The sequence below is a fragment of the Eurosta solidaginis genome, chromosome 1, assembly GCF_040869045.1.
Source record: "Eurosta solidaginis isolate ZX-2024a chromosome 1, ASM4086904v1, whole genome shotgun sequence".
Classification (NCBI taxonomy): Eukaryota; Metazoa; Arthropoda; class Insecta; order Diptera; family Tephritidae; genus Eurosta; species Eurosta solidaginis.
The window spans coordinates 206,913,580-206,940,269 of NC_090319.1; the positions used below are offsets into that span (position 1 = coordinate 206,913,580).

Sequence of the window (26,690 nt, forward strand, 5' to 3'; positions counted from 1 at the left end):
TAATCCGCTGGGTTTTTTGGGGGTCATTTCGGCATGGCTTTGGGGACTCCCTCGGGGCATTTGGGTTTCCCTCGGGGTCATTTGGGGATCATTCCGGGACGGGTTTGGGGACTCCCTCGGGGTCATTTGGGGGACATTGCGGGATTGCTTTGGGGTACCCATCGTTCCGGGATCTTTTTTGGGACTCTCGGGATAATTTGGGTGTCTTCCGGGATGATTTTAGGGACTCCATCGGGGTCATTTAGGGGTCGTTCCGGGATGTTTATGGGGACTCCCTCGGGGTCTTTCCGGGGTGGTTTTGGCGACTCCCTCGGGGTTTTCCCATGCCAAAATTACCCCTAAACGACCCCGAGAGAGTCCCCATAAACATCCCGGAACGACCCCCAAATGACCCCGAGGGAGTCCCCAAAACTGTACCGGAATGATCTCCAAATGACCCCGAGGGAGTCCCCAAAACCTTCCCGGAATGATCCCCAAATGACCCCGTGGGAGTCCCCAAAGCCATGCCAAAATTACCCCTAAACGACCTCGAGAGAGTCCCCATAAATATCCCGGAACGACCCCCAAATACCCCGGAGGAGTCCCAAAAACCGTACCGGAATGATCTCCAAATGCCCCGAGGGAGTCCCCAAAACGATACAGGAACGACCCCCAAATGACCCCGGGAGCACCCAATGGAAACCCCAAAACCATCCCGGAATGTCCCCCAAATGACCCCCAGGGAGTCCCCAAAACCGTCCTGAAAATACCCCCAAAATCCCCAGAGGATCTTCCCACAATAATAGCAAAAGTAATAAATCTTCCATTTTCTCTCGATCGCACAATAACAGAATTCTAATTTAAGTTTATCCGTATAAATTAAATTATCAAGAGCGTTTGACTTATTGACAATTTGTCAGCGAAAAGGCTTTTTATTTTTTACATAGAATAGCAATTACTTGATAAATTATCAAACTTGACAAATAAGAAAAGATGGCGAATTTGTCAAGTGCACAGAATAGGGCTGTAAAACTATCTAAACTATTGTCATATGAACATTTGATGTAGTAACTATAAGCGTAAGGAATATGTTTTTGAACTGATTTAACTTTGCTAGAATTTTGAATATCTATTGGTTCTAGATTACACTCAAAGTCTGCATAAATAACAAATTGTTTTTTAAAATTACTAAAGTTTAATACTTTATCATTTTCTTAAGACATCTCTGTTACTATTTTATTGCAATGATCCTTGTGATATGCTAAAGCTTCGTTTGTATGGAAGTGGATGAAACATGTGTTGCATGCGAACACTTTCTTTGTACATTTTGTTAATTTACTACGTATTAATCTGAAAGTATATAAAAATAAAAATTGTTTTAACCAACTTTGTTTGATTTAAGAGTTTTTCTTAGTGTCTTACCCCGAAATGTTCTTTATCCAAACGTAATGGAAGTTGTTAATATCCTCTAACAACAATAAATTTATATGATATTCTCGTTCCTCTTTTGTAAAATAATATGGGCCCACTATAGTGGCATTATCCAGACCGAAAATGTTGACACTAATACCAGGATTGTTTTCTTCAAATATTTTGACTTGTTTAACCGCAAGTGGAAAATTTAGATTATGGAAGTTGATTGTAATATTGTTTCGCAGTTCTATCACATCTGCTTTTATATCATCAACTTCATATGGTGAACATATATTTGTGTGACAACTTCTAGGATATAGAGCTGATATAATTGCCCATTTGAAGCAGTTGTTGGGGGTTGGGATTGGGCGGTACTACAGGTATCCAACTGCTACTTTTTGTAGACAAGAAAAAAGAGGGTGGGGGGGGGGGGGGGATTTGGGAGCAGTCGTTCGATTAGAAATCTATGGGACTCTTTAAAACGGCTCGGATGAAGGCTAGGACTCATTAGAAATATGAGGGGATATTTAAAAATTTGCGGCCCTTTAAAAATGTAGAGGCCCCCATTTAGCGATCCTCTCCTGAACGGCAAAGCTCTGCTAAAAGCAAAAAAGCTTTAAGCTTTTTCTTATACATCAGCCGGAACACGCCACCTAGCGGAAGATCAGCCAGAACACAAACCGAAAAAACGTATGCGCCACCTAGAGGAATTGTTGAACGATCTTGAGAGGTGGTAAAAAATTCAGGTCAAAATAAATATAGACCTGGTTTCATTCCTTCGCTCAGACTCATCCCAGACAGCACTGATCCAAATTAATGAGTTTTTAGGGTGAGACATGCATCGAGTTTTCCATACAAAATGTGGTCCAAAACATACATAAACACACTACTAAAATGTGCCCAAAAATAAAATATTGAATGAAGATGAAAGGTATTGGGAACAATTATTAAACAAAACAACGCAACGAAGTGAGAATGGAAGGTACACCGTGTCACTACCATTCAGGCAGGATTACCCTAATAATATTAATTGAGGACCGTCGCTGAAGCGCGCACGCTCTCAAATCTTGAGAAATGAGGGGTGGCTAATAAAAAACCCAGATTTAGGCAAAGAGTATGTACGAGTGTTGTCAGAAAATGAAACGCTCGGACATATGAGGAAAATAAAAAACAACATACCATCCGACTATTCGAACAATTATTTCCTGCCCCACCATGCCGTTATAAAGCAGAAATTACAACCACCAATGTAGTAGTATTCAATACCTCGAGCCCGACGGCGAATGCCACTAGCTTAAACGATATTCTCCTCCCAGGCCCAGTTCTACAAGCCGATTTAGCCTTACTAATCTTACGATTGAGACTATACCGTTTCGTCTGCAATAGCGACAACAAAAAGTTGTATCGACAAATTTGGGTGAACGAAAATCACACCAAATTTCAAAGAATTATCCATGGAACATCCCCGAACGAATCCATCAGTCTGTACGAACTAAAGACTGCGCCCCCTACCTCGTGATACGGTCACTTCTGCAATTGGCTGATGATGTACAAAATACCCACCCAATAGCATCAAATATACTACGAGAGAGTATGTATGTCGACGAAGTTTTATCTGGAGGACATACAATCGCGCCAACCATCAAAGCAACAAACGAAATTCGCAAAGCATTACACTTAGCTGGCTTTCCATTGCGCAAGTGGACACCAATTGTGAGGAAATTCTTCAGGACATCCCCAAAACGGATTTGCTCAGCGAGGACTTCCTAGCGTTCAAAGAGGCTAGTTCCGTGAAGGCACTGAGAATACGATGGAACGCGCACTCAGACATATTTTACTTCAAAGCAGGAGCTTTAGAGAATGGCGAGAACATCACCAAACGCGTCATCCTCTCCGCTATAGCCAAACTTTTCGACCCTTTAGGCTGGCTTCCACCAATGGTCATGGTGGCAAAAATACTTATGCAGAGTATTTGGTTAGAGGGCTGCTAGCCAAAACCCGAGTAGCCCCAGTGAAGACTATCTCACTTCCACGCTTAGATCTTTGTGGGGCAGTTCTGCTCGCAGAAATAACCGAATCCGTTTTTAGGAACATTAAAATGGGATCCGTAAAACTGCGGCTATGGACAGATTCAACCATAGTGCTCGAATGGATAAGAAAACACCCATGCTCCTGGTCCACTCCCTTCACCACAGGATCACGAAAATTGTAGGCATGGTCGGAAATAAAGTCTGGCTCCATGTGAACATGGAATCAAACCCGGGGGATTTAGGCAGTAGGGGTTTATCTGCGTCTGATTTGGTTAACAATTCGCTGTGGTGGCAGGGACCTTCTAGGTTACAAGAAGACAATTCTCAATGACAAACACAAGAAAATACCTACAACACTTCCGAAGAGGAAAAGAGAGCGAAGACCTGCGCAACGACAACCGTAATTTACTACCGATATTCTTCAACGCTTTTCCGACCCAGTAAAATCTATCAGAAACAACATTATAGTTCATAATATAAAGATTTAAAGGCCGGAAAACCAATTGAAGGGAAAAGTACAATACTCTCACTTAATCCCTACTTAGACAAAAATGGCATCATTCGGGTAGGAGGGCGACACGGGGCTTGACGGGACTTAGCTTTTAATGAACGCCACCCAATCCTCCTCCCATACAAATGTAGGTTATCCCGTATGACAGTCCTAATATTTCATCTACAAAGTCAGCATGAGGAAAGCCAACTCATTTTACGTTTGATAAGCACCCAATACTGGATACCTAATGTAAAAACCATGATTAGGGCAATCATTCACAATTGCAAGGCTTACACCATACATCCAAAACGGGCTCAGGCCCAGCTTATGGGTATTCTCCCTCGTAAAAGCACGACATTCAGCCGTGCATACACAAATACTGGAGTCAACTTCGCCGGACCCTTCGACATCAAAAGTTACCGCGGCAGGGGGTGTCGACTATAGAAAGGCTATGTTTGCCTTTTCGTGTGTATTTCCACACGAGAAATTCATCTGGAGGCCATTACTGACCTCATACACCATCATTTCTAGCGGCATTTGCCGGTTTTGTATCTAGGCGCGGATGCCCAAAAAATATGTACTTCGACAACGGTACGAACTTTGTCGGAGCGTCACGATCCTTGCGATCAGAATTGAAGCGCCAGAGATCGCTGTCTCAAAATACAGCCACCAGTCACTCACGTTGCATTTCATCACTGCGGGCGCTCGCCATATTGGAGGGCTATGGGAGGCTGGAGTGAAAAGCTTCAAAAGTCACTTCAAAAAGATAGCCTCACCACACAAATTGACCTTCAAGGAATTCCATACACTCTTGTGCCGCATCGAAGCATGCCTGAACTCGCGCCCGCTCAGCCCGGCATTCAATGACCCAACGGACATAGAGCCGCTTACCCCAGGCCATTTCCTCACGGCAGCCACCTACTCGCTCCGCCAGAACCAGATGCTAGTGACAGCTCTGCCTCGATGATCAATCGATGGCAGAAACTCAAAACCTTCCATCACACTTTCTGCAAACAAATGAAAGGTGGAATATCTATCCGAACTTCAAAAACGAGTGAAGTGGAAGCATCCCAGACAAAATATAATAGTGGGAGATCTCGCTATCCTCAAAGGGGACAACTTATCTCCTAACGAATGGAGGTTAGGTCGAGTTGTCAACGTATACCCCGGCGAAGATGACCGACTACGCGTAGTCGACCTCAAAACCGAGAAGGGTCAAGTCAGGCGACCTTTGAACAAACTGATCCTTCTTCCAACGGAAGGGACGGATTGCGAGAAGGCTAAGAGCTCCTCCTAACAATCCCTCCGTTCCTCCATATCCTCTACTTTCAAAAAACCAAACCCAGCTCTCGCTCACCCGGAACGAGGCCAACCAACAACCCCATCTGCCACAAAACACGCATATTTTAATTTTACAAAATCAAACCCAAATTCACTCGCTTACCCCGAGCGAGGGCACCAGAACCCATACCACGCACTTGTTACCCACGTTATTATAAGCCTACCAAAGAAGGGCGAAGCGATATGCCATAGAAAACCTTTGCACTCGTTGGCGCGCAACGAGGCCCCATCTCAAACCTAACGCCGACCCACGATCTGCCACAGAACACCTACGCACTCGGCCAAAGGCGCGAGACCAACAGAATTTATCAAGATTCATCCCATCACCCGAAAATCTTGAAATAACATTAAGCTCAAAGACGCTGATTTCTCGATTGTTATTATTATTATTTTTCGTTGAGACGGTTTGTCAACGAGTATTTTTGTAAGCGTACGTAACCTTAGTTTCCCGAAGTCCATTTTTTGCCTACACGGCACCCAGCCGTGATATCCAAATGTCCTACTTCAAGATGATTAAAACGTTCACATTTATAATTATTTTCAATTCGTAAATTCATGTATCGTCGGGATCTATATGTCAAAACGCTTTCCTAGTGGGTGGACAGTCACTTTCTGATCATATTCGTCAACATTATTTTAACAAGTATAAAAGCCATTATTCAGTCAATCACGATAGGGCGAAAAGATTCAGAAAGGTGAATGAAACATGATTAGAAATCTTCGATCACCTAAAGCAATCACATTTGATTCAAATATGATTCCCAAATGTGATTGGAAAGCGATACTCACTTTCTTTTTTGATCATTAAAAGTATCCACATTTGATTACTGCTTCTGTTGACTTGTATGCTAATTCAATATGTATTCAGAAGGAGTAATCAAGTTGTAGTCATATGTAGGGAAATTCAAGATTTAAGCACCTAAGTGCTGAGTGGGTGTGGTAATTTAAACCACGTTTTAATTTCTACAAACTTTGAACTATATTTATTAATACGCCTTAATGTATGATATTTTTCAATACGCAATGTATGCGTCTATTTCATTTTTTTATTTTTCACAACAATCCAAAATTTTTGAAAGTAGAAAAATCAATATTGAAAATTAAAATATTGATAAAATATTTTAAAATTACAAAGTTTAAAGTAACTAAAATACATAGTTAAATAAAAATAATAAGAACCCTACATTTCCCCCCCTTCAAGAAAATTTATCATTAAACAAATTTTTTTTTTTTTTATAATATTACTTCATTTGCAATCTGTCATGTTAACATTCAGCAAATGTGATAAATTTTTAAAATTAGCAGAGTATAAAAGTAAATATAAAACATATTTCATTGCAGTATTACTTCAATCCAATTTTTGGTTTTCTTAACAATTATGGCATATATATTTGGTGTACATGTGTACATATGTATGTATGAGCATAAATACTTAATTTCTAAAAGGCAAATCGAGGACGTGAAACCTTTTAAGTCGTTTTGTTTCTTCACTATCATCTAATAAGCATATTGCAAGGGTATTGCTGTGATCGCTTAGTTTGAGGTTCAATTATCTATTGGATAGCCTCCGCACTTCTTCTTTGATATAGGGAATTTCAAGGTCACTATGTATGTTTTCGTTTGTAATAAACCATGGCGCATTTAGTCTCATTCTAAGTGTCTTTGATTAGTATCGCTGTAGAATTTCGATATTGGAATTGGCAGCCGTGCCCCACAGCTGTATACCGTATGTCCAGACTGGTTTTAAAATCGCTTTGTATAATCGGATTTTGTTCTCAAGACTTAGTTCAGACTTTGCTCCAAGGAACCAGTACATTTTGTTTGTCTTTATTTTAAGTTGTTGGCGCTTTGCTTTAATATGGTCTTTCCACGTAAGTCTTCGATCTAGGTCCATTCCAAGATATATTACTGAGTTCTTCTGTGGAATAGGTGTGGCATTTATGTATACTTGAGGCCAGTTTTCTCTTCTGGTAGTGAAAGTCACATCAACAGATTTGTCGGTATTCACTTTAACATTCCATTTTTTCATCCATGTTTCTATTTTCATCAGCTCGGGCTGAATATGTGATGTAGCACTTGTTGGAGTTTCGCCCAGTGACAATAAAGCTGTGTCATCAGCAAAAGTTGCAATCATAACCTCGTCAGTCGTTGGAAAGTCAGAAGTGAATATCGTATAAAGGACAGGTCCCAGCATACTACCTTGAGGCACCCCGGTCTCAATTGTGTGTATTTCGGAACGCTCATTCCTGTGTTTTACATAGAAGCAGCGATCGCTCAAATACGATTTTAGCATTAGATAGAATGGCAAAGGAAAATGTTTTTTTAATTTGCAAAGCAGTCCTGGGTGCCACACCCGATCGAAAGCTTGCTGTATGTCCAAAAATACTCCCGAGCAATATTTTTTGTTTTCTAGTCCATCAGTGATTATACTAACAACTCGGTGGCATTGTTCTATTCTTCCATGTTTATTTCTGAACCCAAACTGGTGCTCAGGTATAATATTGTCTCTTTCAATAACCAGCAGCATTCTTCTCAGAAATATTCTTTCAAATATTTTGGAGAATGTCGCCAGCAAACTAATCGGTCGGTATGATTTAATGTCGTTTTCTGGCTTGTTCGGCTTGGTTATCATTATAATTTCCGCACATTTCCATTGGGTTGGAAAGTGATCAAGCCGGAGAATTTGGTTGAATAACATTGTCAAGTACTGAATGCATTTTTCAGAAAGCGATTTTGCGTCAACTCCATCATATCCAGGTGTTTTTGAGTTGTTCAGTTTTGTTATCTCTTCTTCTACTTCTAATTGGTATATACGTTTTATTGGTAGGTCCGTTTGACAGGCGACATCTAAGAAGCCCATAACTTCTTCATTGTCCAAATAGCTGTTTAGTGAGAGCGGTTGGAAGGTCTCTTTCAGGTATTCACTAAATGCTTGAGCTTTTCCTATATCTGTTTTACACCATGAGCCATCAGCTTTTCTAATAGGGACATTTCTTTTTGTTGGACTTTTTAAATATTTCGTTGTTTTCCATAAGCAGTGTTCGTTGTTTTTGTTAACATTGAGATTTTTGAGAAATTCCGAAACTGTCTTATTTTTATAATCGCTTCCCTCACTAGGGTAGGCACCTTGTCGTTGGTGTGAGGGCTTAGCCGAACTCCATAGCGCCCGACTATGAGGCGGAGCTGTTTAGGACTGACATCTACGCCGTTTCGCCTCATAGGAGGGCGGCGGGATGTCGGTGACCAAGAACTGCCAACCCCTAATCCAGGGTGTTATGCGGACCGTGCCTATTGGACGATTTGCAGCCAGGGGATAAATTCGGCTGTATTCGAACGGAGCCTTCCCGATACCGGGCCATCTCGGGAAGTATTTATGGCCTTACCGCAGTAAGGGGCGCTGCTGTGGCGGACGGTTCTTTCCCCGTATATAATACTGGACCGCTGAGCCCGCCTTGTCGGGCAGGTGGTCGTACGACCAAGATGAACAACTCATTACCTGAACGTAATAAGGAGGATGTAAAGAGGAGGACTGAGTCGCAATCCAGGGACGACAAATACGAATTAAGCGATGCGTCGGACTCGGGGAGCGAGAGTAGTGCTGATTCAATGAACTCCGTGTTGGAGAAGCACACAAATGAAAACGGAGTAGAAGAGTGGAGAAGGGTACGGAGCAGAGGAAGTAAAAGAGCTCTCTCGCAGTACCGTGCAGCACTAAGAATTGTACAACGCTTGGGAGCAGTGGTCGACCCAACAGAAGTGGAGATCGAGCGCTTGGAATGGGCCCATGAAGCGGTAGAAGTAGGTCGAAGGCAGTTCAAAAGGTTTGCTGCGAGAAACCCTCGGTTCTGCAACCGGTACGAGGAGGAAGAAGCGTCGAATGGCAGAATGAAGAGGCAACGTTCGGCAGAAGGCGACAAGCCTGCTTTCAAGAGGCAGAAAGGACCCAGTCCTAGAGCCGCGAGGCAGGGCAGTCGCATAGACAAGACAAGTAGGCCCAAAGCTGTAAGACAGATGGGTTCCAATAGCGAGGTAGCAACTACCTCGAAAGCTGCCAGTCAGAGGGAAGTTCCAACTACGGAAGTAGGAGATAAGCCAAAGGGAGATAACGCTAAGACTCCGGCTTTCTCGGAGGCGCTAAAGGGAGTTAACGCGAAGACTCCGGTGTTCTCGGAGGTTCCAAAGGGAGATAACACTAAGACTCCTGCTTTTCCCGAGAAGATGAGTGATGTGGCAAAGCAGTCACTGACTGTGGCGCTGGTTGATCGTAGCAGTCCGTTCGGACAAATGACTACTGAAAGGTGGAGATCTGTGGAAAGGGAGCTTATTAGCTTAATGCTTAAGATGATGCGGGAACAACCAAGTAAGCCCCTTCCAACCTTTGATTCGGAGGGATGGTATAATGGTGTGAAGATGATAGCGTGCGACAACATCGCGAGCTTGCGGTGGCTGGAGGAAGTCGTTCCAAACCTCCAAAGGCAAGGCACGAACGCGCGGTTTGAGGTGGTGGATAAAGCGCAAATCCCCACGGTACCAAAAGTTAAGGTATGGATACCATGCGTGATGAAGTCGGAGGATACACTGCGACTTCTGCAGAATCAGAATCCGAACACACCGATACAGGATTGGAAGGTACTTACTGTATCTCGGCCTACCGAGGATGGTCAGTTCTACATCTTCCAAATAAAAAAGCAGGCGGAGGATATTTTGTACACGCAGCTTGGCAAAATGTCCTTTGGCACTGGCAAAATTTACATGCGACTCAGGAAAAGAAGTCCCGAGGATAAAAATCCTAACACGCTGGAAGTGGGCGAAGTCGAAAAGGACCTCGGAAGCCTAAGGGAAAAAAGACAGGTGGAGGTCCCCGACGTCACCACGAACGTGCTAGAAGAGGACCAAACGCTAAATGGTGCTGTGACTCGCACAGAGGAACACACGGCACAACATTCACGAGGGGCTGAAGGGCGCCTCGAATACTCTAAACCAAAAGGGCAAGAGGAGGACGACGACGTCAAGACGAAGGTGCTGGAGGGGGACAAACAGCCCAATGGTGCTGCGAGTCCTACAGATAAACCTCCAACACAGTAAAGTGGCGTCGAGCGAACTCCTCCTAACCCTTGAGGAGGGTTCGTTTGACGTGGCGCTGATCCAGGAGCCGTGGCTCTCATCGGGAGGAAAGGTTTCTGGACTTAGCGCGCGCGGGTTTGGCGTTTACTACGCACAAACGGAAGGACGGGTGCGAGCTGTAGTAATGGTAAGCAAACAGCTGCATTCATATATGCTGCCTAATTACACCACCGAGGATCTCGTAGCGGTGGCCGTTGAGCAAAAGAATAAGCAGGCATTTATCCTGGCGTCCTGCTACATGGCCCATGCTGCGGAGGTTCCACCGATGGAGTGCAAAAGGCTAGTACAGGAGGAAGGGCGCAAAGGGCGGTTGGTCATAGGCGCAGATGCAAATGCGCACCACAATGCGTGGGGAGGAGCAGATACGAACGAGAGAGGCGAATCTCTATTTTGTTACATCCTGCAAACCAATTTGCAGATAGCCAACAGGGGAAATGTTCCTACATACATTGGTCCAACATCCAGCAATGTTCTGGATATTACATTGAGCTCCGAGCGTGATATATCAAGGTATGATTGGATGGTTCTCGATAGACCATCCTTCTCCGACCATGCGTATATAAGCTTCAGCATCCCACTAAAGAGGGTAGAGAAGGGAGGAACCTTTAGAAACCCTAGGGCAACGAATTGGACTAAATTCCAGAAACATGTAGAAACGAAACTGGGACAACCCAAAGAGGTTGCTAATGTAGAGGAACTGGAGGAGTCGAATGAATTCCTAACAAGGACGCTTATGACTGCGTATAACAAAGCTTGCCCTCTAAGAAGATTCAGAGGAAAAGCAAAGCCGCCATGGTGGAGCAATGAGCTGAGTCTTCTAAGAAGACAGGTAAAAGAAATGTTTAAACTCGCAAAGACCGCGGAAAGCGAAGCGTGTCGGGACGAGTACAGGGATCTAATGAGGATCTACAAGCGTGAAATTACCAGGGCGAAGAGAAACTCATGGAAAAGTTTCTGTACGGACATAGAGTGCTCCAGTGAAACAGCACGGTTGAAAAAAGTCCTAGCAAAGGGAAACATAGTCCAGGGACTAATAAAGAAAGAGAACGGGGAATGGTCACGTGATAGTGAGGAATCCCTTGAGGTGCTTCTCGATACACATTTCCCATCGGGAGACGGTTTAGAAGAACCAGCAGACATCACTCACACTTCGATCGCGGAGCTAGTGGTGCTGGGCTTGGTGACCGATACCAAGATCGAGTGGGCAGTGAAGACGTTTTTCTAAGTTTAAATCGCCGGGCCCAGATGGTATATTCCCGGCCATGCTACAAGTCTCAAGTAGGGCGGTCGTGGAATGGCTTCAAATAATATTCGATGGGTGCATAAGACTGAATCATGTACCGCACTCTTGGAGAACTGCTCGTGTAGCTTTTCTACGAAAGGCGGGGAAGATCGGTCACGTGTATCCCAAAGACTATAGACCCATTAGCTTAACATCATTTCTGCTCAAAACCTTTGAGAGGCTGATAGATGTGTACATAAAGTCCAACGTGGATGAAAAGCTGCTCCCCACAACACAGCATGCGTACACCAAAGGCAAGTCGGTAGACACCGCATTGCATAGGGTGGTAATAAGCATAGAGAAATCCCTGGAATATAAGGAGTATGCTCTAGGAGTCTTCTTGGACATTGCCGGGGCTTTCAATAATGTTGCAAAATGGGCGATTATGGATGATCTTAATTACATTAAAGTACATCCTGCCTTAATCAGATGGATCGGCTGCATGTTAAATTGCAGGAAGATTACATCACAATGGGGATTGTACGAGGCCACGAAATCAGTGGACAGGGGCACGCCGCAGGGAGGGGTGCTATCACCTCTGCTATGGACACTGGTCATCAACCAACTGCTCAGGCAATTCGATGAGGGACCCGTAAAACTTATGGCTTACGCAGATGACGTTGCAATTGTCATAAGTGGAAAATGCTTTCCAACGATTAGTTCTTTGATGGATCGGGCGCTTCGGGATATTCATACCTGGGCATCTAATGTCGGGCTGAAAGTCAATGCGGAGAAGACGGATATGGTCTTGTTTACAAAGAGGTACAAGGTCCCAAATTGGACCAGGCCTAAGTTAGGAGCGGTGACCTTACAGGAGAAACCTTGCACAAAATATCTAGGAATCATCCTAGACAGTAAGCTGTCATGGAAGCTCAACGTGGAGGAGAGGGTCAAGAAGGCCTCAACGGCACTCTATGCATGTAAAAGAATGCTGGGGTGTACGTGGGGCCTATCGCCCTCTCTTTCTCATTGGGTTTTTACAGCGATTGTAAGCCCTATTCTATACTATGGAGTTCTTGTTTGGTGGAAAGCCACACAAAAAACAACATACCTCAAAAAATTAGAGGGGGTATGCAGACTATCGATGCTTTGCATTACGGGAGCCCTGAAAACAACCCCGACGGCTGCACTGTATGCCATTCTGCACATTCCACCTGTAGACCTGGTAGCAAAGAACAAAGCGTTAACGACCGCAACCAGGCTCGATGCTTCGGGGCAGCTTGAGCGCCGACCATATGGCCATAGTAGTATAGCGTCCTCAGTCACAAGACGAACAGACTACATGATTCCCTACCTGCACTTTGCGGGAGATCTTAAGGCCACAATAGAGGTGGACGGTTGGCGCAAGGGTGCGCAAATGGCGGACGAGGCGATACATGTGTACACCGATGGTTCCAAAATAGTGGAAGGAGTAGGGTCTGCGGTATACTGCGCTGATCCGGAATTAAGCAGATCCTACAGGCTGCCGGATTACTGTAGCGTTTTCCAAGCGGAAATATTAGCCGTAACCAAAGCAGTAGAAACCCTGGAAGAGAATAGCTTAAGCTGCAACCGTGTTAACTTTTATATTGACAGTCAAGCAGCAATTAAGGCAATAATCTCGCATAGCACAGCATCTAAATGCGTGTTAGAGTGTAAGCAGTCTCTGGAGAGAATCGGGACAGGGAGAAGCATACATCTATATTGGGTGCCAGGGCATATGGGAATAGATGGGAATGAAAAAGCGGACGAATTAGCTAAAAAGGGCGCATCCCTTGAAGCTTGCTCCGTAGACGTCCCAATTAGATTGGGCGAGATTAAGCGAAGGCGAGAGGTGCACATGATCGACCAAGCAGAAAAGGCGTGGGTTCAAGCGCGGGGCTGTAAAGTGCCGAAGATTATGTGTAGGTCTTACAACCTTAGACTAACACAGTTGCTTCTATCATTAAAAAGAGAGGACTGTAGACTCATGACGGGTATTCTGACTGGACACTGCCTTCTGTCGTCACATGCCTTTAAATTAGGCTTGGTCAGTGATAGCAGGTGTAGGAAGTGCGGGTTGGAGGAGGAAACGATCGAGCACGTTCTGTGCTCGTGCCCTGCACTTGCCAGGCTAAGACTCCAGCTATTAGGAGTGATACAGCTGTCAGATCTAGAAGCAGCAAGTGGCTGCTGGAAGCTTCTAGTATTTGCCAAGAGGACGGAGTTATTTTATAACATAGGTCCTGGTTTTTGATAGGGTTTTTCAGTTTGGTCGTTAAAACAAACTTCTGGTAACACTACGGACTCAATCAGTCTATGTGAGGTCCTCATGGACCGGCCAGTTCAACCTACCTACCTTATAATCGCTTAAAGCTTGCTTTAGTTCTTTGCTGGCTTGATTAAGTTTCTTTTTATCATTTGGTAGTCGTCTTGTCTGCCAAATTTTACGTAATTTGCGATTTTGTCTAATCATGTCTCTTATCTGAGATGGAGGAAAAGTTTTGTGCTGGGCATGAGACGGATTAGAAGGAGTAGCCTGATATGCAGCTTCACAAATAAGCTGAGTGAATGACTCTATTGCAGTATCTAGATCGAGCCCATTTTTAATGGACATATCGGAATGGATACGAGCATCCATGTACTGATGAAAATAGTCAGTTTTCAAAGTTACTAATTTTTGCATATTCGTGATCTCAGGTAGAGTATTTACAGTGACAAGAATTGGCGAATGATCCGAGCTCAGATCAAAATTTTCTGCAACGGATAGCATATGTCTCGAAATCCCTTTGTATACAACAAAGTCAAGAAGGTCAGGAATTTTTCCTGGATCAGAGGGCCAGTAGATTGGCGTGCCTGTAGATAAAACAGCCAGGTGATCACTAGTTATACATTTATGCAATTGTTTCCCTTTTGGATTAGTGAGTCTTGAGCCCCACCATGGATGCTTGTGATTGAAGTCTCCGCCCACAACGAAGATTGGCGCCCTAGTTTGTTGAAAAAGTTATGATATTCATCTTGCGTTATGGTAAAACGGGGAGGAAAGTATACTGCACAAAGCGAAATATTGTAAGAATTGCATGTAATCTTAACACAGGTTGCTTGAAGTTGAGGACTTACTATTTCTTCCTCAATTGTGTATTTAAGTGTTGACTTAATTATAGTAGCTGCTCCCCCATGGGCTTTGCCATCAGGGTGGTTGCTGTTAATGAGATCATAGCCTCTTATTCTAAAATAAGATCGCATTGTAAAATGAGTTTCTGAAATAAGCATGGCGTCGATATTGTAAGTGGAAAGAAATATTTCCACTTCACGGATGTGGTTTATTAAACCATTGGCGTTCCAGACTGCAAGCTGTAGGTTTACTTGCATAGCTGGTTCATTAGCATTGTCATCATATTTATCAAGGCGTTTGTCATTTCTAATTGCTTACTGAGAAGTGTTTAAATTTTTTGCAATGTATTGGACTCATTTCGTTGCTCGGAATTACCTTTCATTACCTTTTCAATGGATTTTGTTATTGAAACTATTGTATAAAGCAATATGAGCAAAGCTCGCTAATTTAGTACACATGATCATATTAATATAATAGTAACAGCGGAAGTATTAAAAACAAATACTGTAAAAAAAAATCCGAACAAATGTTACTAAGCTTTCAAAAGAGCGCCTAAAAATCATATCCACACTATTAGGAATAAACTGCATACAGAGTGTATGTGCCTACATGGTGATCAAAAGGAATAGAAACAAAAAAGGCAACTCTTAGAGACCAATTGTACAGGGAACAACGGGACATTCATATGTCTTAGCAGCTAAAGGCATTTGCCTTTGCTCTATATGAATGTGGGAGATTCGAGTTCAACGCTCAGCTCCCGAAAAGCTAGCTGATGAAGAAGTAAAATTAAGAAACATTTCCTAGTAACCATCGCCGTTTGTAAACTTACAACTTTTCTCTAATATCAATAACAAAAACCATTGTATAAAGCCATAGGAGCAAAGCTCGCTAATTAAATACACATGATCTTATTAATATAATAGTAACAGCGGAAGTATTAAAAACAAGTACTGTAAAAAAATCCGAACAAATGTTACTAAGCTTTCAAAAGCGCGCCTAAAAATCATATCCACACTATTAGGAATAAACTACATACAGAGTTTATGTGCCTACATGGTGATCAAAAGGAAACGAAACAAAAAAGGCAACTCTTAGAGACCAATTGTACAGGGAACAACGGGACATTCATATGTCTTAGCAGCAAAAGGCATTTGCCTTTGCTCTATATGAATGTTAGAGATTCGAGTTCAACGCTCAGCTCCCGAAAAGCTAGCTGATGAAGAAGTGAAATTCAGAAACATGTCCTAGTAACCATCGCCGTTTGTAAACTTACAATTTTTTTTTCTAATATCAATAACAAAAACCATTGTATAAAGCAATATGAGCAAAGCTCGCTAATTAAATACACTAGACTGTTTCATGTTCTGATATTTCTTCCGTGGAAAAGGTTTTGTGATACGCTTCAGGGTGTTCACTGCATCAATGTTCCATAATATTAGCTAGTTTTGAACGGTGATAAAATTAAACATTTTTTTTTATTGAACGGTAGAGCGGTCGGAATGGGGTAAATCAGTATGCTCTTGTAAGTCTAGAGAATTTGCAAATTTTTCAGTCGGTGATAACAATTCGGAGTGGAAAACTTTTCATCTACGTTATACAGAGGTTCTTTATGATGGCATAAATGAATATGTAGCTCCAGCATAATCCTACAACGAGATGCACATGTACAAAGATCACATTGTATGGACTTAATGCATATTCATGTGAACGCTTATGAAACATTACGACATAATATACGTTCAATACATTTCCATTTGTATCCCTTTAATGAGACATATAAAGTGCTGTTGGTAGTAATTTTATGGCTACAAATGTGTCTTCCATAAAATGATATCCCACACCATGCATAGCCCTATAAACCACAAGTACATTGTTTTGACTATTCACCTCGATGGGGGTAAAGTCTCACGTACTCTAACAACGTAGGCCTCAATAGCCTCTTTTAGATCAATAAGAAGTTCCGATTCATACAAATTCGATGTATCCCAACTTTCTGCCCATGGCTCTAAATTGGTTATTATATTTGACTTTATTTTTTGTCATGTGATGTTATAATTTGTGTATCATTACTAATACACTTTATAACCATTATCATCTTTTGGACTATGCGACGCAGTAACTATTACACCACCTAAAAAATTGAAATGACGTATTGGAAAGGGCACTAAAGGTTTGCTACCAATCGTTTATAGAGGTAAGCTTTAAAGCCGGCGCCTATAAATAATTTGCAGATAACTCAGCAAATCGTTTACTATTATGACGTCCATCATAGCCAAAAACCATACCGCGTGTTTTTTCGTTCGTTATCATTGAATTGAGCTTTCATATAAGTGATCGATCGTTCATACAATTGAAGCCAGCTCACATTTTACCACGTAGGCCGGCTGTACCAAATGCTAAGCGCGTACTTAAAAGACCATTTAATTTTATCCAATTGCTAGCATCATTATCACCGGTCGATAGCTTCACATAATTCAGAAGCCATTGTATATAAATGTTTATATAGTCACCTTATCAACGATAAAAAAAAACCGCTTGCTTGCAAAAAAAACCGTTCTGACTTTATAGACCACAAACATTGTTTAAGATAATGTGCCTTCCATGAAATGATATCCCACATCATTAACCTGCAAAGACAAGAAAGAAAAAATTTATTAATATATGCGTCAATGGACATCCCAAAAGTCTGACAACTGACGGCGCGGCCGACGCCGCAGTTGGAGCACCCCTTTGCGATGCCAGTACTTACAATAAAAACCAAAAATACGATACAAAACCAATTATTAGCTCCATCTTCGGGATCTCCACGCCAGCAACCTAAAAATAAAAGAAAGTTAATTAATAGGATGAAATAAAAGAATAATAACTATTAATATGAGTTAAAAGAATATTTTAAATTACCAAGTATTAGAATTTACTTACCATATCCTCAATGACAAAGAACGCACGTACTCCAGCCACGCGCCGTATGAAAAGAAACAACCAACCATTTGTTTCAATTCATCGGAAATTATACTAGTGTGTATGTATGATTGCCCACGTGTTTTGTAGAATCTCAACACCGCAATCATTCCATCCACAGGAACGAAAAACGAAATAGTTGCCATGTTAGCGAACCCGACCACCCAATGGTGCGTTCTCCTTGCGTCTCTATAAATGTTCAGATACTCCTTTTTGACAAAGGAAGAATACACGATGACTTAAGACCGCCCCCCCCCCCCCCCCCCCCCTTCCCAACTAAGAAAATCAAATTAATTCTTTTAAGCCAATTCATGGTTTAATATTTAAGATGAAATAAAGAAAGACAAAGGTAATTCATGCTTTTTCACAATACTTCATGTACTTTATTATTGGTGAATCCGCCTTCAATGCGTGGAGAGCGCCGCAGATGACGTATACCTCTTTGGACATTCTCAGCACCGATAGGGGAAAACTTCGTATGCCTAGTCAAATGCGCAACGAGGCTCCTCTGGCACACTCGGCAACGATAGGGCCCTTGCGGCATTGCACCGCCGCACCCATTACTCACCCTCACACGCCCGATAGAACTGGGCGTACCAGACTGTAGCCTTCCCGCATATCCGCACAACAATGGGCTCTCGCCGGGCCCGCAGCACTTCCTTGTCAATGGTCAACAGCACCTTCCTAATCTCCTGCTCCAAAAGGTCGTCCGTTGCATGGCATTCATAAGAGCCCTTCCGTCGCTCTTCGTACCTTACGTCCGCCATCACGGTTATCGGGTCTTTATCCCCACTTTCCAGCAAAATGCAGACCAAGTTCATTGTTTTTAGAGAAAGCCAGCTGAAAAAAGGGAGAAAAGAAAACCCATTAAAACGATAAAATTATTAAAAATCCGTTATAAGTGTGGCACACCCATAATTTTCTGCGAGATGGCAACCCGAATCACGACAATGGCATTCTCATTAGTGCTGTCACACTAAGAGAAAAAAAATGTGGATACCGAAAACTAAATACACAACAGCAGTACCGAAAACCGCAAAACAGCAAATTCGGTACTGACGTTTTTTACTCATATGAGCGTCTTTTGCAGTCGATCATGTCGACTTGACTGATTCATGTTATTGATATTAGAGAAAAATTGTAAGTTTACAAACGGCGAGCTGCCTTTTTTGTTTCTATTCCTTTTGATCACCATGTAGGCACATAAACGCTGTATGGATTTTGTTATTGAAACTATTGTATAAAGCAATATGAGCAAAGCTCGCTAATTTAGTAAACATGATCATATTAATATAATAGTAACAGCGGAAGTATTAAAAACAAATACTGTAAAAAAAAATCCGAACAAATGTTACTAAGCTTTCAAAAGAGCGCCTAAAAATCATATCCACACTATTAGGAATAAACTACATACAGAGTGTATGTGCCTACATGGTGATCAAAAGGAATAGAAACAAAAAAGGCAACTCTTAGAGACCAATTGTACAGCGAACAACGGGACATTCATATGTCTTAGCAGCTAAAGGCATTTGCCTTTGCCCTATATGAATGTTGGAGATTCGAGTTCAACGCTCAGCTCCCGAAAACCTAGCTGATGAAGAAGTGAAATTCAGAAACATGTCCTAGTAACCATCGCCGTTTGTAAACTTACAATTTTTTTTCTAATATCAATAACAAAAACCATTGTATAAAGCAATATGAGCAAAGCTCGCTAATTAAATACACATGATCATATTAATATAATAGTAACAGCGGAAGTATTAAAAACAAGTACTGTAAAAAAAATCCGAACAAATGTTACTAAGCTTTCAAAAGAGCGCCTAAAAATCATATCCACACTATTAGGAATAAACTACATACAGAGTGTATGTGCCTACATGGTGATCAAAAGGAATAGAAACAAAAAAGGCAACTCTTAGAGACCAATTGTACAGCGAACAACGGGACATTCATATGTCTTAGCAGCTAAAGGCATTTACCTTTGCCCTATATGAATGTTGGAGATTCGAGTTCAACGCTCAGCTCCCGAAAACCTAGCTGATGAAGAAGTGAAATTCAGAAACATGTCCTAGTAACCATCGCCGTTTGTAAACTTACAATTTTTTTTCTAATATCAATAACAAAAACCATTGTATAAATCAATATGAGCAAAGCTCGCTAATTAAATACACTTGACTGTTTCATGTTCTGATATTTCTTCCGTGGAAAAGGTTTTGTGATACGCTTCAGGGTGTTCACTGCGTCAATGTTCCATAATATTAGCTAGTTTTGAACGGTGATAAAATTAAACATTTTTTTTTTATTGAACGGTAGAGCGGTCGGAATGGGGTAAATCAGTATGCTCTTGTAAGTCTAGAGAATTTGCAAATTTTTCAGTCGGTGATAACAATTCGGAGTGGAAAACTTTTCATCTACGTTATACAGAGGTTCTTTATGATAGCATAAATGAATATGTAGCTCCAGCATAATCCTACAACGAGATGCACATGTACAAAGATCACATTGTATGGACTTAATCCATATTCGTGTGAACTGCTTATGAAACATTACGACATAAAATACGTTCAATACATTTCCATTTGTATCCCTTTAATGAGACATATAAAGTGCTGTTGGTAGTAATTTTATGGCTACAAATGTGTCTTCCATAAAATGATATCCCACACCATGCATAGCCCTATAAACCACAAGTACATTGTTTTGACTATTCACCTCGATGGGGGTAAAGTCTCACGTACTCTAACAACGTAGGCCTCAATAGCCTCTTTTAGATCAATAAGAAGTTCCGATTCATACAAATTCGATGTATCCCAACTTTCTGCCCATGGCTCTAAATTGGTTATTATATTTGACTTTATTTTTTGTCATGTGATGTTATAATTTGTGTATCATTACTAATACACTTTATAACCATTATCATCTTTTTGACTATGCGACGCAGTAACTATTACACCACCTAAAAAATTGAAATGACGTATTGGAAAGGGCACTAAAGGTTTGATACCAGTCGTTTATAGAGGTAAGCTTTAAAGCCGGCGCCTATAAATATATTTGCAGATAACTCAGCAAATCGTTTACTATTATGACGTCCATCATAGCCAAAAACCATACCGCGTGTTTTTTCGTTCGTTATCATTGAATTGAGCTTTCATATAAGTGATCGATCGTTCATACAATTGAAGCCAGCTCACATTTTACCACGTAGGCCGGCTGTACCAAATGCTAAGCGCGTACTTAAAAGACCATTTAATTTTATCCAATTGCTAGCATCATTATCACCGGTCGATAGCTTCACATAATTCAGAAGCCATTGTATATAAATGTTTATATAGTCACCTTATCAACGATAAAAAAAAACCGCTTGCTTGCAAAAAAAACCGTTCTGACTTTATAGACCACAAACATTGTTTAAGATAATGTGCCTTCCATGAAATGATATCCCACATCATTAACCTGCAAAGACAAGAAAGAAAAAATTTATTAATATATGCGTCAATGGACATCGCAAAAGTCTGACAACTGACGGCGCGGCCGACGCCGCAGTTGGAGCACCCCTTTGCGATGCCAGTACTTACAATAAAAACCAAAAATACGATACAAAACGAATTATTAGCTCCATCTTCGGGATCTCCACGCCAGCAACCTAAAAATAAAAGAAAGTTAATTAATAGGATGAAATAAAAGAATAATAACTATTAATATGAGTTAAAAGAATATTTTAAATTACCAAGTATTAGAATTTACTTACCATATCCTCAATGACAAAGAACGCACGTCCTCCAGCCACGCGCCGTATGAAAAGAAACAACCAACCATTTGTTTCAATTCATCGGAAATTACACTAGTGTGTATGTATGATTGCCCACGTGTTTTGTAGAATCTCAACACCGCAATCATTCCATACACAGGAACGAAAAAGGAAAGAGTTGCCATGTTAGCGAACCCGACCACCCAATGGTGCGTTCTCCTTGCGTCTCTATAAATGTTCAGATACTCCTTTTTTGACAAAGGAAGAATACACGATGACTTAAGACTGCCCTCTGGCACACTCGGCAACGATAGGGCCCTTGCGGCATTGGACCGCCGCACCCATTACTCACCCTCACACCCCCGATAGAACTGGGCGTACCAGACTGTAGCCTTCCCGCATATCCGCACAACAATGGGCTCTCGCCGGGCCCGCAGCACTTCCTTGTCAATGGTCAACAGCACATTCCTAATCTCCTGCTCCAAAAGGTCGTCCGTTGCATGGCATTCATAAGAGCCCTTCCGTCGCTCTTCGTACCTTACGTCCGCCATCACGGTTATCGGGTCTTTATCCCCACTTTCCAGCAAAATGCATACCAAGTTCATTGTTTTTAGAGAAAGCCAGCTGAAAAAAGGGAGAAAAGAAAACCCATTAAAACGATAAAATTATTAAAAATCCGTTATAAGTGTGGCACACCCATAATTTTCTGCGAGAGGCAACCCGAATCACGACAATGGCATTCTCATTAGTGCTGTCACACTAAGAGAAAAAAAAGGTGGATACCGAAAACTAAATACACAAAAGCAGTACCGAAAACCGCAAAACAGCAAATTCGGTACTGACGTTTTTTACTCATATGGGCGTCTTTTGCAGTCCATACATGCATAAACAACAAAGGAGTTAAAAAAAAATAAAACATACAAACCCGTTACACAAAAATTGTACACTTTTGTTTTAAGAAGAGGGGGGCGGGGAGGACTTGTTATTCTTTAACAACAAACATCACAAATATTTTGCAGCAAGCTTCATTCCCGATAGGAATAAGTCCCGCAATTTGAAAAAGTCTACTTTTTCTACTGGCCTAGTTGTGATACTGCTCTAGTCAACCTAGTTTTTACATATATATATATATTCTCACGCCATAAACTCACCACACTAGCTATCAGCTGACCAATAAACATACGACATGGTTGCACGTAACATTTAGCATAAAGGTACATGCATATAGAACCCGTCGTGAAGGGCTTAGCAAGTCTGAAAATTCTGCTTCGCTGGCACTTGATATAGTTATTTTAACATAATTTTTTATAAAATAACAGGCACCGCCAAACATTGATAAATGTGAGTATATCCACGCAATCATAAAATATCTACTGACTACCTTAAATACGCGATGATCTTGGTAGGGGGCTTGGAATCACGTCCTTTCCAACCTCCCACACACCGCAATTGTATTACATCTACATAAGCTGCTCGAAACCACGTCCATTCCGACACCACTAATAATCATCACCCAACCAACCTCAAGTCCTCTCGCCCCTGGCACCTCAATAAGATACCACAACTCCTCCAACAAAAAAAAGCAGTCGCCCCGAGAGCGAGACGATACGTTAGACGCTGGAACGGAGACATCGGCCTCTTCTTCCAGCCCAGGAAAACCTCAAAAAAAAAAAACTGCAACTCTGGAAAGAAGACCTCCGCCTTTTCGTCCAACCAAAAAACTGCGAATCTGGAACGGAGACTTCGGCCTCTCCATCCAACAAAATGAGAAAACAAAAATTTGCCAGTCTGGAGCGGAGACCTCGGCCTCTTCGCCCAGCCCTACCGACCTTCTACTTATATTGCGTATGGAATTCATATAGTTAAGGATTGTTAATAAATGGCAAGAAATATTCACTTGTATTTTTTCATAACCGATCATTTTCTTTCTAGTTTAGGGAGCATGCTTTAATCCGCGACGTTGGCGAAATATGCGATCTAGTTTAAATTTAGTTTTAAAGAATTTTTGTTCTCGTTCTTTTCCGGCGGTCGAAGATCGGTGGGGGAACGATGTTGCTTATCTCAAGGGGGGAAGGGGCCGCATATTTAGGCAGGATGCCTATCTTTTCCGCATCTGATTGCGATCCCCCTAATGCAACTCTGCACTTCGATGCTCGATTTAATTTGTAACCACCCATACCATCACCGCCATATGCACGAACATGCACGTGGATGGGTGCCTATTGTCAGCACTCATGCATATGCATGTCGGGGTTGATGTGTGGGTGCCTTTCCCCTCCCAAACGGAGGATTTTGCGGGTCAACGGTTGTCGCCTTCGATACAACCGGGCTCTTGGATTACAACAGCAAACCAGCTCACATCTGCCGCCAGCGATCTCTACCGTTGTTTGCAATACGTTCAGGTAATATTGTTACCTTAATATTTCTTAGCTCTACATACTAAAGCATATCCAATTATAACGAGAAATCTCGTCTTATCTTTTTCTTTCGCTATTCCATACGCCATATTCCCACTGAGATCGACCCCGGTGCGCCACCGACTCAGGAGAAGACGCACCCCGGCCGAACAACCACGTTTAGACCCCGCTGCTATAATCATTCGGCCATCACAGCGGTTTTTTGTTTGTCCTCATTATTCCTACTTCTATTGTGGTTCTTGCCAATTGACATTCACAGCACAGCGGCATCTGTTGCAGGATGGATGTGAAAATTGGACTTGTTTCATGGCAATGATGTCACAGTGTCACATTTTATTAACACTTTTTCCCCGTGCTCTGAGATATATTAACAATTTTTGTTGTTATATCGGCATTTTTAACAATAAAAACGATGAAAATAACACGGGAAAATGATTTCGGTCTCTGATGGTTCACTTTTTTCAGAAGAAAGTTGATTTTGGTTGTGTTTTTATGCACACAATTTTCAAACTATAAACAAAATTTTCATTTGTCAGAAAAAATAAAGAAAAAACGGCCGAATGTCAAAAAACCCTAAAGTTCGGGCTTTTAATATAAAAAAAAATTTTAAAATTTATTCTGAGTGCTTTCCCAAATTTCTGGAATTCCTGAAAATGCGGAAAATGGTTCTGCAAAATTAAGCCCAATATTCCTCTTTTTCTAAAAATCGAAGGTTTTAATAAATTTTAAATAAAAAAAAATTGTGTTCTGCGCAACTTTTCAAAAGCTTTGGAGTTCCTGAAAAGGAGAGAAAAAGTTCTGCAAAATTACGCCCAACAAATTTGAGTACATCACTCAGCAATTGTTTGCTGCAGGGCGACACTTTTTGAGATAGATATTAAAAATTGTTAAAGGTTGTCAAACGTTGTTTCCCGTTTTATACATATTTCTTAGTTCTAGGGATAAATTTGGTAAAAACTGAGCACTAATTTCGATAACCCATGTGTTTTGGTTACTCGGCGGCTTCGTCCCCACATAGTTTACATATTGCGTTTTTCTAAAGTTGTTTACCGGTCTAAAGGTTAATACTAGGTTCAAACACACACCAAATTGGCAATTTATACTATTTGGGCAATTTATTACGCAATTTATCATATAATAAATTGTAATAATAAATTGCCAATTTAAAAAAAAGTGCGTAATAAATTGTTTCAAAGTGCAAATACAACCTTTTAAAGTGTGTTTATTGAGTAGATTTCAACGTCAGTTGCGCATGGCTGAACTATATGGTTAGCTTATATCATCAGCTGATTTTATGTCTTTCATTTCACTGGAGTAGGGATTGTCAAAAGAAGATGGCAAACTCAAAATTAAACCAAAACATTGATCACATTTTCTTACAACACACAAAAATTTCAAAGTTTTATGTTTTCATTCCATTTCATTCGCCTAATACCAACACGCACATTTTGACAGTCTGAACAAAGGTATGTTCTTGCTGTAGAGATGAGCTAACCAGCTATCAAATTACTATTGTGTAAGCTAAATCGAGTTGTATGAACAGCACTCAGTTCAAATCGAAATTTCCTCAATTTATTTTTCTGTTTGAACATAGTATAAGTATGGTTAAAATATGTAAGTCCTTTTGTTCATCAAATTTGAATAGATCACTCAGCAGTTGTTTGCTTCAGGGCGAAACTTTTTGAGATGAACCACATAATTTGTTATAAACTACCCAAGTCTACATACTAAACTTGAACGTGACTAATTCGTGATTGGGCAATGTGAGATACCAGGATAACATATTATTTAGTTTTTGCTCAATATGCAACATTCAATAACACTTTATTCCACTACGGCCACCAAATTATTACATTTTTTATTTGGTTTTAATAAAAGCGGAACCGGACCATTCGGAGGAAGTTGCCAAATTCATGGATCTTCTGTTATACCAGGAAATGTGTCTGATAATATACCGGGTGTTAGAGTATTCAATGATGTTTCTGATCAAACTCTTAAACCTCCAGCATTTATACACGCAAAGTGCCCAGCGAAGATCCATCGCAGCTGTTTTTGTGTATGTTTTATAGCTGAGCACACAAAGTTGCTGGAAAACTCAACAAAGGTAATTTTAGCCTCGAAGTTTTATGCTTGGATTTATTCTAAAACATTAAGTTTTTAAGGTCAAAGAAGACTGGAAGTATGTTGCTATGGTACTAGACCGCTTGTTTCTGTGGATATTCACGCTAGCCGTATTAGCTGGAACAGCTGGTATAATACTTCAAGCTCCTACATTATATGATGACCGAATTCCAATTATTGAGGATAAAGAAATTGATTTTGCTGGTATTTCAGCAGGGAGATGTCGCCCTTCTTATTAATAAAACTATGCAATAAATATCTCTTCTTTATAATTTATACATATATTATCTCAAAAGTTTGTTTAGCCGCATTTGTCTTCACATCGATTTTCTGGCGCCACAAATACCCGACATTTTTCGCATATCACGGTCAAGTGAAAAGAGGGCCATCATAATTAAGTTTCTTTCGCTTCTTGATCGTAATCGTACACTAAGAGCTTTCCGTGAATATCGCCAACGCACTAAATCTGCCTTATCTCTGGATGTTATCGGGCTGGAAAGAAAGTTTTCTATATTTGAAAGTTTAACTGCAGATAGTAGAAAACTTCTACTACAGGCGATTAAGCTTGAACGAGCTGGAAAACTGGCATCGGTGTTCACGTTGAGAGGTGTTGTTTTCATCAGAGCTTCAAAAGATTCTGAGGCTGTTAAAGTAACTGAGCTGAGTGTTTTGCAGGGATCGGAGTAATATGCGACGATTTCAAAAATT

At 41.3% G+C, this 26,690-nt stretch overlaps 1 protein-coding gene across 1 annotated transcript in view; it reads left to right on the forward strand.

The window, feature by feature from the left end:
- The window catches only part of LOC137239534 (acetylcholine receptor subunit alpha-like), a 1,517,845-nt gene extending 1,491,577 nt beyond the window's left edge, over positions 1–26,268 (forward strand). Inside the window, exons 8-9 of the mRNA XM_067764959.1 lie at positions 25,740–25,965; positions 26,024–26,268. Of these exons, the coding sequence (XP_067621060.1) occupies positions 25,740–25,965; positions 26,024–26,221 (424 nt within the window). The 3' untranslated portion in view covers positions 26,222–26,268. The remainder of the gene's footprint in view (positions 1–25,739; positions 25,966–26,023) is intronic.
- Positions 26,269–26,690: the final 422 nt, after the last annotated feature.